Source organism: Schistocerca americana, chromosome X, assembly GCF_021461395.2.
Source record: "Schistocerca americana isolate TAMUIC-IGC-003095 chromosome X, iqSchAmer2.1, whole genome shotgun sequence".
Taxonomy (NCBI): domain Eukaryota; kingdom Metazoa; phylum Arthropoda; class Insecta; order Orthoptera; family Acrididae; genus Schistocerca; species Schistocerca americana.
Window position 1 is genome coordinate 848,261,127 of NC_060130.1, and position 12,244 is coordinate 848,273,370.

The 12,244-nt window shown below is 37.3% G+C and overlaps 1 protein-coding gene across 9 annotated transcripts in view; it reads left to right on the forward strand.

The window, feature by feature from the left end:
• The window catches only part of LOC124554896 (nicotinamidase), a 328,203-nt gene that overhangs the window by 208,869 nt on the left and 107,090 nt on the right, over nucleotides 1-12,244 (forward strand). For all 9 annotated transcript variants that reach the window (XR_006968484.1, XR_006968485.1, XM_047128580.1 and 6 more), the window contains one exon: nucleotides 9,241-9,369. Coding sequence is in view for 7 of the 9 variants with exons in the window: in XM_047128580.1 (XP_046984536.1) it covers nucleotides 9,241-9,369 (129 nt within the window). In the remaining 2 variants the exon portion in view is untranslated. The remainder of the gene's footprint in view (nucleotides 1-9,240; nucleotides 9,370-12,244) is intronic.

A 12,244-nucleotide genomic window follows, 5' to 3' on the forward strand; every position in this document is an offset into this window, starting at 1 on the left:
ATATACAGAAAAATGATTTTCAAGAACTTGCTTGGATTGGCTCATCCAAGACTAGAACACCTCTCTATTAGGCTGTCGAGGAAATGTTTTGTTTGGCCTGATATAAAAAAAGGATTGCAAACTTTGGGCACAGGCTTGTGTAGAAAGTTAAATGAGCAAAATAGGATAGCTTTCAAGTCCAACTTTAGGCACGTTCAACATTCCAACTGACTGCTTACAGCATGTGCACTTGGATTTGATTGGACCTCTTCCCATGTCAGGGGGGATTTAGATATACCAGGTGGTTATATTGAATCTGCAGTTACTCACAGAGGACCAATATGGGCTGTAATTATTGTATGGCAGTGAAACTTAGTAGATATGCTGAACGGACCCAATTTACACTGGAGGAAAAAAATTGTCCACCAGGTGCAAATCTGTCAGTGTGAATGCAGGAAAGATGTATAGAAATATTTCCATATGTAATGGATTAGGAATGCAATGCAGTCAGACAAGTGAGAAAGGCAAAATGTTGATTTTATTATTAACTGCTGCTTACACAATTTGTTCAGTATGAGCACTGGAGACGTTGGCGAGATGTTGCATCTGTAAGAATTCATGATCAACAGTTGCTCACAACAGTTTCAGTGTAACATGAGTAACATGGCCTTCAGATTAGGTAGAGACCTAATGTGTCCCTGGTAAATGCATTCTTATAGACATCCTCAGGTTCAAAAGTCATGGATTCAGATCAGATGATCTTGCAGGCCACTATCTGGAAAACCTATGGAGGTAACATGTTCGTGGAAAGTTGCATTAAACAGCTCTATTGCTGGGTGAGTGATATGCATGAAAACAGTGGTTTCCCCACAGTTTCAATATTCCAAAGCAGGAATTACATACTCTTCAAGCTGGTCTCAATAACATAAAGGCATCATGGTACACCTGAGAGGCCCTCTGGGTGTATTCTCTTCGGAGAAGAACTTACCAAGAATAAAGGTGGTTGTGACTTCACACCACACAGTCACATATGGTGAGTGCAGTTGCTCTTCATGCACAAAACACAGTTTAACAGTACCCCAAATTTGTCAGGTCTATTTATTCACTGTACCCTGTAGTGTAAAATGTGCCTAATCCCTCCATAGAATACTGGTCAGCCACATGTCATTAACTTCGATCCATGGCATAAACTGAAGAACTAATTCCGAACATTGCTACGGATCATGAGGTTTCAGTTGCTGCACCATATGGATCTTGTACTGGTACCAGTGTATTATAGACCAAAAAGCTTTCTGTTGTACTGTTGACCATGGGTGGACAGTTCTCGTGACACTGCAAGAGCACTAGTACTACTGGGGCACATACTGCATGGTCAGTTACTGCAAAAGCAACCCTGTCAGTAACTTCCACCATGATAGGACACCTTCCTCTTCCAGGTGCCACACCAAGCTCACTTGTGTTTTAAAATTTCATTATCATCTTCTTTAAACCATTTAATGACATTGGGCTCCTCCTCAGACCTTTCAGTCAGTGATATTCTCTCAGTGCAACACTCTAGTGGGGACTCAATCCAAACACCAGTAAAACTGAAGTTTGTTGCTTTCATCTAAACAACAAGATGGCTAATAGGGAGTTAAAGGTGTACATGGACAATCAGCAATTGAGACACAACAGATACCCTAAATATCTAGGGGGTCACATTGGATAGAATGCCGTCTTTCAAACATCATCTCAAAAATGTTGCTGCAAAAATAAGAACTCGCAACAACATAATTTGTAAACTATGTGAAACAACATGGGGATCTACAGCCGCAACTCTGTGATGCTCAGCTCTAGGGTTGGTGTACTCAACTGCTGAATACTGTGCTCCTTTCTGGCTCAATAGTGCCCATACAAATATCATAGATACCCAACTAAATACTACAATGTGTCTTATCACTGGCACAATCAAATCTACTCCCATACACTGGCTACCAGTACTAAGTCATATCCCCCCACCAGATCTCAGACGTAAAGACATTCTCTTAAGAGAATTCAACAAAATAATGGACAATCTAGAACTAACGATACATTCTGACATCAGCAACGCAAATACTAATTGCCTGCATTCGAGAAAATCACCAACAAGAGATGGCATGAACTTGAGAAACAACAATGAGCAAACTACCATTGAGTGGCATAAGAGACTTAATGACAAATGCTGCCCAACAATTTCTTCTGCGAAGAAGATGCCACCAGCTGGTTTCAACCTCCCTTGCAGACAATGATCCACACTAAACAGAATCCAAACCAACCATGGGAATTGTGCAGCCTTCCACTTCAGGTGGAACGTAACTTCAACGCCTGAGTGTGACTGTGGTGCTACACAACAGACGATCCAGCACATCATCACTGAATGTAGGACAAGAAAGTATAATGGCAGTGCTAGTGACTTTGCTCTTGTGACTCCACAAACTATAGACTACATTCGTAATCTAGACATACATGTGTAAATTTCAATCATGATAGATGTTGTATCTCTAGCCATGCACTAAATAAATCTAGTAAGTGCCGTTAACAGTTTCACTAACAACTTACATCTCTCTTTTCGATAGCCACACTGTTCACTCACATGGCTTGTCAAATGATAGTGCGGATGTCATACAGTGTACTTGCCAAATTTGCACCTGGTGGCCAAAATTGGAACTAATTTTTTTCTAGCATAAATTGGTTCTGCATTAACGCATTAGCATATTTACGAAGTTCCACTGCCATAAGATAGTTACAGCCCACACTAGACCTCCATGAGTAGCTGCACTTTAATTATAACCACCCAGTATCTTATCAGCTATTGACAGAATGTCAAGATGGGTGGAGGTCACTCAATTTCCTGACAACAAAGCAGAATCAACTGCATAAGTGCTTATAGAGTTGTGGATTGCACACTGTGGATGCCCTGCAGCTATCACAACAGACCAGGGCCAACAGATTATTTAAGACTCTGTTCTCAAACCTTTGTATAATGTACACAGTTAAATGCTTTAAAACCACGGGCTACCACACTCAAAACAATGAGTTGGAGGACCAGTGTAAATCCACATTGAAAGCCACATTAATGTGTCACAGGGAGGGAGTGACATGAATCTCTTTGTTGGATCTTATTAGCTGAGAGATCCACTTTCAAGGAGGACTTACAAGCCTGCTTGGTGGAAATTCTGTGTGTGTAAGCATTAAACCTACCAGCAGAATTTGCCCAAAACAGGGGCCTTACCTGATTTCTCTTATTTGCCAGAATTGGTACAACGTGTGAAACAGCATGTTGTCAATATTCACACTCCTCCCCTCAATCTCACAGTTCTCCACGAGTGTTTGTACATAACAAACTGAAACAGTGTGATTTTGTAATGTTGCTCCAATACCCGTATTCAGGTTCACATAAAGCGCTACGCTGAGGAGATAACACATTCAACATTACCTTGCACAGAAGAGCATCAGCATTGTCGGTACATTGGCTGAAACCAGTGGGGATACTGCAGAGCAGAAGAGTGAGGTGATTCACACCACCCATTGCATCAGCTCACCACCGCAGGTCATGTCCCTACCACTACAACAGTTTATATGCCACAGTCACACTACGGACACTGGCGCAGACCACAAGCTTACTTGGAGGACTATTATTCAGAGTGCAAAACTGTACCATACCAATTACCAGTGCATATGTTGTTAAGAAAGTTTTTCTTTAAATTATACTTGTCGAAATGATGAAGAGACATTCTTGTTCCTTTATTTTTTTGTTGCAGATACATTTCCTTTTACCATCAAAGATGTAGTTACTTTGTACGTGTGTGTAACTTAAACAGGATGTTTATGCCCTGGGAAATCTGAGAAGAATTCAAGAATTTTTCATCTGGGAAAAACCTGGAAATCTTTCACAATTCTAGGAATTTTTCATTGTTTTAGTTTTCAGTTATATTTTTGTAATTTTGACTGGTAATAAACTGATACTCTAACAGAGAATCTTACTTTAGCCTGCAACTACGGAATAATAGTCTACTGCAGCAATAAAACACAAATGAGAGCATAACACCAAAATAAAACTTTAGTTCCAAAGAAAATGTGCCGTTAAGCCTGAAAAATGCAGTGCACACACAAGCATCTGACAACAGCAAAATGTGTCAAAGGCTATAGGATGAAGACTGTAACAACAAACTGCTTTCGATGAGCATAATGTCACAGCTGTTTACATTTCTAAGAGGTCACAGGAAAAGCTTGTGAATGGTGGGTTGAGGAGCAGTACTTTCAAAGTAAATTTCCTTTTACACTAGATGAAGTAAATTATGTGTGATGAACTTCTTAAATCTTGGGCCTTTGGCTCTCATTCAAAACTGAACACTTTGAGGACCAGTCGCTTATAAAAGTTATTGGTGCAATAGACCAATTTGTGCCATTATTTAAAAATTTACTGGCATATTTGTGTTTGATGTATCATAAAGCATAAATCATGCTAAAAAGACCAAGCTTCAAGGTTAGTTTTTTTCATATTTATTTTAGTTCTTTAATAGATTAAAACAAGTGCAATTACAGTGGCAAAAGGTACAATTATCCTTTTAAAAAGTTTGATGTGAGTTCTTGAGCAATTACTCATGTAATTGGCTTTTCTATGAAAAAAATGTAAGTTCTCAACGAAACTTGTATTCATCCAGGTAACCAACAAAATGTTCGATGCACAGTAGTGAAATTTATAACTGTGCTTGTCAGAACCATTCAGCTGCTGCAATTTAAGCTGTGCTCTGAGGATACTGTCAAACCACACTCTCAGAGAAAAAACAGCAACAAATTTTTGACAATCAATTTTATATGTGAAAACTTTGCTATACTCTATGTATATTAATTTAAATCATTAACTTTTCCTATTTATGTGTTTACACTACTTAACAATGATGTTGCTATCTGTACTGGCTGACTAAGGCTGTGTTAACAGTGACACCAACAAGGGTCATCAGACACCCTCCCCAGAGGTCACCCAATAATATTGGCTGATAGGGTGATCATAGTGCATCCAATCTCCTTTGTTAGTTTATGGCAGGGTCAAAGGAGTTTGTTAGGTTAGAATATATTCTGCGTATAAAGTAGGTTAGATTTTAACCTATTAGGGTGGGGTGGATACCATGACACCTCTGTGCATGGATACGAGTGTTGCATAGCGGCTTCCGCTATTAAAGAGACACTGAATGCATCTGAATGAGCTTTCCTGTCTTGTAGAGAATGTGGCGGTTACTATACACTTTGTCCTCAATTATTGGAATAACCAGACAAGTCTTACGATTATATGAGACAACGAGAGAAACAGTCTGTTACATACTCAAGATAATTCATGGTGACCGTGAAAAGCAAGTTATAAACACTGTGTTTCACTGTAGTTGTTTAAAGTTGTGTAGACGTATCTCAGTTGACCTTCAATGACTGTCATTTAGCACACAAGTGAAAGATAAGCATAAAGTGTAGCATAAGGTAATCTGATAACATACACCCCTTAAAAGTGGAAATACATACCGTACACTGAGCGAGGTGGCGCAGTGTGCGTCCTGATTTAGGTTTTCCGTGATTTCCCTAAATTGCTTCAGGCAAATGCCAGGATGCTTCCTTTGAAAGGGCATGGCTGACTTCCTTTCCTGTCCTTCCCTCGTTCGATGGGACCAAGGAGCTCAACCTACCAACCAACTGTACTGCACACCACATTTGCAAGCCACTTCATATTAACAGAATCACTACCCTACTGGCATAAAATGCCAGTAAGCAGTAATAACAATTTGTTGACAATTAATGACAATGTACCACAAAAAAGATCCCGTGCAGTAGCTACGCCACCCTTTTCACTTGAGCAAATTATTTTTTGAGGTTATAATCTATGCCTAAAATTTCCATTAAAGATTTTGCCTATTAGAGGTTTCTTTTTTTAAAAAAAAAGCACATTACAGTCTAGATTTCAGTGTTTTGGAACTTACTGTACTGTATTTGGTGGAATTAGTATTTATACTTCCATAATACGAACAACTGCAGTATATGTGTTGCTGTACATCAAAGATCTTTCCAAAACATGTTGTTCTTTTGCTGGGATTCATTGCCTAAAGTGCCGGGAAGTACTACACAAGCGTAAACCTTTACCACTCAATGGATTAATAAATTTTATAGCTCCAGGGGAAATTATATTGTCACTTAACATGGGAAAAATGTTCTTCAATCTGACAGATAGTGTATTTTCACCCGGGAAAAAGTGTATTTTTAATCAGGAAAGTCAGAAAAAAATCCGAGATTTTTTCTTGTCCATGTACACACCCTTTTAAAATTATTTTAACACATCATATCTTTAAGGTTGATACAGAATCATAAGGGAATAACTAGATAGATGATATCACTGACTTTACCACAAATGATGTGTATTGTCCAACATGTGTAGGAAGTAATACTATACAGTGCTTATCTTTCATGACATATTAATTGAACAGCAGAATTGTAGAACTTTTGTATCTGTGTGTGTGTATGGGGGGGGGGGGGGGGGGTTTGATTCGCATTTCATGTTTTATTGTTCCACGTCTTACAATGCATGATGGAAACGCTACTACACATGCAGTAGTAGATCCGTGTCTGTGTGTGTGTGTGTGTGTGTGTGTGTGGTGGGGATGATATGTAGTAAAGGCAGTAATGATAATATTAAAATTCAAAGATAATCAAACGGATCACAATCTATATTTGGAAAAAATAAACTTTCCTGCACAAAAGACTGAGAAGTGGACGTAGTTATTGTGTATCAAATAGTCTGTGTAATCATTATTAGTTACATTCCCCTAGTTCCAAATAACAACACTAAATTCCAGAACTGAATGTTCCTTCCACAGGTGATGACATAAAGTAGGGCGGAAATGGGGGCACAGGACACTCAAACACTATATTGAAAGGGACCCACACTTACTGATGATGAAAGAAGACAAAGATGTAGGAGAAGGTGGCAGTGTGAGGTGGTCAGAGAGACTACATTATTAAGCACTGTGCCACCTCCAGTTACAAGATAATGGATTGAACAGAGTGAGAAGTGAAGATGGGTTAAGAGAGATGAAAGATGTAATGAATCATGCGACTAAACTGCAGAGAAAGAGAGAAATTAATTACAGAAAGGGTGGCTGGGAGGAATACACATAAAAAAGTAATAAAATGTATGATGATTCTGATAATTGTGAAGAAGGGGACATTTACATTTGTTTCTTTTACTTAAAACTCCTATTGTGTGTGCACCTTAAATTTTTGACGAGATTAGTACATGAGACATGGGTTGGAAGATACTTGTCACTAAATGAAAGGTGGCTTGTGAGTGTCTGTGAAATAAGGACTTGTAGTTGTACAATGATTTATTGTTGAAAGGAAGTCATCTGTACTAGACTTAATACTGAATATCACAATTGGATTGATTTTTTCATCACAAAAATTAAATAGTTTGCTGTGATGTCATCCCGAGCATTTTGATTCCACTGCTGGTACTTTCTTGTGTACATGATTTGGTTGAATAGAGAAAAACACTCAAAAGTCATGTGTAGAGGAAGTGCTCTTTACGTGCCATAAAATGTATTATTGCTTTAATAAAGGAAATAAAAGAATATCAAAATTCCAGGTATTAAAACAAAAACCACTTAGCAACAGCATTTATATTGTCGAAGAATACATGAATTATCAGCAGTCAAAATAGTGACTTGTTTCCTTCAGTATAATGAACTGAAGTGCTTATTTAGAAAATAACTGTGTTTGCACTAATATAATAAAACTTATTTTGCTATGCTAATTTATATCATAACTGCTGTCATGTGTGACTTCGTGTTGTACATAAGAATATTTTATTAACTAACAAACACTGTTGTGAGCTGTAGCAGATGAAATGTAGCATATTGGTAGTATTGCTGGCTGGTGTGGTGTGGGTCATCATTACATACCTGACCACCATCAGTTATTTCTTATGAGGTATTTATCATTTCTGGAAGGTGCTTAACATATCTTATCTCTTTATATTGTGGAATATGTGAAGTTTGCCATAAGTACCAGCATTCTAGAATATACAGTATTTGTATTAGTAGCTGGAAAGAGTTCCATTGTTTGTTGCTTGGTATGTCTGCCAAAAGTGGATGGGGGCTTATCTGAGATGTGGAGAAGGCTCTGTCTGCATCTATTGAGTGTGCAAGGTCCAGCCACTATTAGCTGTGTCTCATGTCGGCACAAGTGACACCAATGTCTTATGTTCTGAGGCCTTCCTCAGTTCCTACAAACAACTGGCGGAAGCAGTGAAAACTGCTGGCCTTGCTCACCGATGTGTACCTTTAGTTTTCCATTTTTCCCAATGTATCCCTCTCTCCGCCATGAGAAAGGAACTGTTCCAAAAGCTGGGTAGTGTGTCACCTTTATATGTATGTTTGTTTTCCATTTTTCCCAATGAATTCCTCTCTCCACCCTGAGAAAGGAACTGTGTCACTTTTATATGTATGTTGTGTATCAGCGGTATTAAATGTTTCGCCTCCTGAAGGTAAGTATTTGGCCTGCAATTCTGTCTCTGAATGTGTTAGTCTCTTTGGTTGGATTTTTCCATAATACAACAATATTTCATTCAATTTACTAAAAGTCCAGGGTATGATAGATATACTCTAAGAATACAAGTTGGATGAAAACAGAAGACAGAAAAGAAACAGTGGATAAAAACTGGTATCAGTTTCCTTGCATGTTAAAAAAAGGCTAATAAACTGAAAATAGAAAATACAATGGCTGCTGTTTTGAATGAGAACAGGAAATAGCTCAGTAGGAAAGTAAAATACAATATCGAGGCATTTACAGAAGGGATAGTGCACCGAATAGCAAAGCCAGCATGATTATGGTAACTTTCTTACTGGCATTGAGTGTAGAGATAATAAAGTATGGATGTTTCGTGCATACAGGTAACCAATAGCAGAAGATTTATCTGTAAAAATACTGCATATTTATAGTTTTCAGCTTGGAGGTACTGAAACCACAGGGATTTATCTCTCTTAGCTCCATACCTTTAATATTTGTGTGGTGCATTCAAAGAAATTTTCTTAACCCTTGTCAAATTTTTGTCTTTATGATAATTCTGGGAGCTAGATTTTGAAATACTATACTTCCTTTTCACATTTTTGCCTCTGTGGTAATACTCAGAGCTGTATTTTAAATTCTGTTAATGGTAAGTATGTGTATACTTACAGTACAGATTGTATCTTTTTTCCATTATAGGTGTCAGCAGAGGAAGCACAAACATATGACACAGTTATATTTGAAGGCCCTCCACTTATGAAGCAACGACTGTGGCCACGGCACTGTGTCCAAGATTCATGGGGTGCTGAATTGCACAAAGATTTGAAAGTGAGTGTTCTCTAATAATTATCTATCACATAGATTTTTAATGTGAAATAGAAAACTATGTAGTAAGATTCAAATGGCTTGTTCATTACAAAATATACATGTAAATTCTTTATTTGGGAGTCATTCGTAAAGATTTTTTCCCCTCCACAAGTTCTGAATTTCTGGCATGTGCATGTATCTTATTCTGCTTGCTGATGTTGATACATATTTTGAATTGTGGTTTATTAGACTATTTCAGTGCCAGGAGACTTGCCGGAAAGATTGTGATAAAAGTTCATAATTATTAAATCAAAACTAATAAATTACTAATAATGGTAACCTGATACTCTTGCTGATACATTTAAAAGTGACAAACTAAGTCTATTCTTGTGCTGTGTCGTTAATGATCTCGTCTTCAATGTGGCTAGAAATTATAACCTTCTTTTCCATCATGTGTATTCCAGATTAAGTTACAGTTCAAATTGAATTGATGTAATCTGATTACATCAACTTCTTCTACATATTAATTGTAATGATTTATTGTGATTGTTTGGTAGTCAACTGTTATCATATGCTTTTTGATATGCTCACTTTTGATCAAAATGTCAAGGGCTACTGAGGGTTTTTACAATATAATCCGGAACTTCTATTGTATTACTACCTTTGCTTAAGACAGATTCATCACTACTAACAGAAATGATAGAGAATTCTTTCTGTAGGGTTAGTCATTCATACAGGGCAGAAACAGGGTTCCCCTTAAAACTTAGCCTAGAGGGACATCTCATTATACTGCACTTCACTTAAAATAAAAGTCATTTCATTTTCTTCTTTTCTCCACATCTGCAGGCCACTCTGGAGCATGGTCCCTAATCTTATATTTATCTAAGGTGTGGATGAGGAAGGCATGGCTGATAAGACAAACCCCTGCATCATAGCCAAAATATGTGTTACTTTATAATTTGAAGTGTTTTATTTAATGATGTGACAGTGCACCCAGAAAATTTTTGTTGAGAGCAATGCATGGTTTACCAGTTCACAGGTCTGGTAATATCACAAAAGATTACAGCTCCAATGTACAATGCTGTGGTCACCCTTTTAGACAAGTTTGTTTTTCCATCTGCAGTGCATTATCCTGATAGGAATGAATTTTGTTTCTTAGAACAATCAAATTTTGCAGGAAAATTTTGGAAATGTATTTCACCTACTTTCTCAAATACATTCTACATTACTGGTAGAATAATAATAAGGTGACACTTTCCCATCCCTTCTGCTTGTGACATTTACCTGCTTTATTTCTTTGTTGATTGTACTCGGTGTGGATGTACTGCATTGCTATACTGACTGAAAAATAGGGGGGTGGGGGGTGGAAGTTCAACACTGACTACGTAAATGATGTAGCCAACAGTTGCACAGAAGTGTTTCACTGTTCTTTACTTCACTGTTCACAACCCCCCAAATATTACACAGTTAATATGGCCAGTGCACTATTGGTTAACTTTCGATAAGCCTCATTACTAGTATTATGCAGGCAAACAGGACAGAACTTACAGAGTGTACTGGACAAAAATAGAGAAATGATGCAAATGGCTAATTACTGGTGTCAGGCTAACCAGCTGTGCATAAATCAAACAAAAACAGAAGAAATAATATTTAATCTCAAAGTAACTAAAAATGAAAACAAAACAGTGAAATTACTTGGACTAATCATAGACCAAAAGCTCTCATGGGAAGGACATACCAATTATCTATGTAGTAAACTAGCACGAGTACTTTTCTTATTGTATAAATTAAGAAACAGTGTGAGCAAGCAATTGCTACTCCACTCATACTATGCTTTTTTTCATTCCCAACTGCAATATGGAATATTGATTTGGGGTAACTCACCAGGGGCTGAATGTATTTTCAGATGGCAGAAGAAAGCAATCAGGTGCATGGAGGGGTTAGCACCCATAGAGTCCTGCAGAAATTATTTTAAATCTCTTGGCGTAATGACAGTGCCAAGCATGTGCATATATAACTGTCTAATACATGGCAGAGAAAATCTGAAAAAATTGAACATGAGATGTGATGTGCATGCACACAGTGCTAGAAACAGTCACCTGCTGGACTTGCCTTCCACAAGACTTGCTGTAGTCCATAATAACTATAAGTACTTAAGCATAAAATTTTTCAATAAGTTACCATGCTCAGCTCGTACAGTACCACTAAATAAATATAAGAATACATTGCAAACCTGGCTAAAAAACAACGAATTCTATACAACTGAAGAATTCTTAGAAACTAATCATCAAAATATATGTTTTACCGAAGTTATGAAGAAAATGTTTTGATATTATATAAGCTAGTTATTTACTGTGATTCTTTTCTTATGTGTGTATTTAATTCCTGTATAAAACATCGTTTTACATAATGCTGAAGAAAAGGTCTTTAGTTCCTTTTCTCCCCTTTCTGTAACTATTTGAATATCGTACTGAAACTAAAACCCTCTGTAAACTTTGACGAAGCCAAGTGTATGAAAAATACTGAAAGGCTAATAAAAATATTCTATTCTATTCTATCAGCATACTGCTACAATAGTTTGCTGTTGAACATTTACGAGCAGTAAAAAACCTAACTACACAGTTCTTGCACAATAACACAAGACATATTGAACAGATTCTCTCATTGTTTTAACATGCAGCCTATTTTTCTTACACTTATTTCACAGTTAAGTTGATGCTGTTGTTGACCTAACCAGCACGAGTTTCTCGTCTGAAAATCGGCGATGGACTGACTGTTTCAGGACCAAAAATTGGGCCTTTATATATCATCATAATAGTAGGCACTGAAACTACACATTGTTCGCTGTTTAAGATGCAGAAATTACAATTAAAACGTAACTCATTAAATTAAGTGA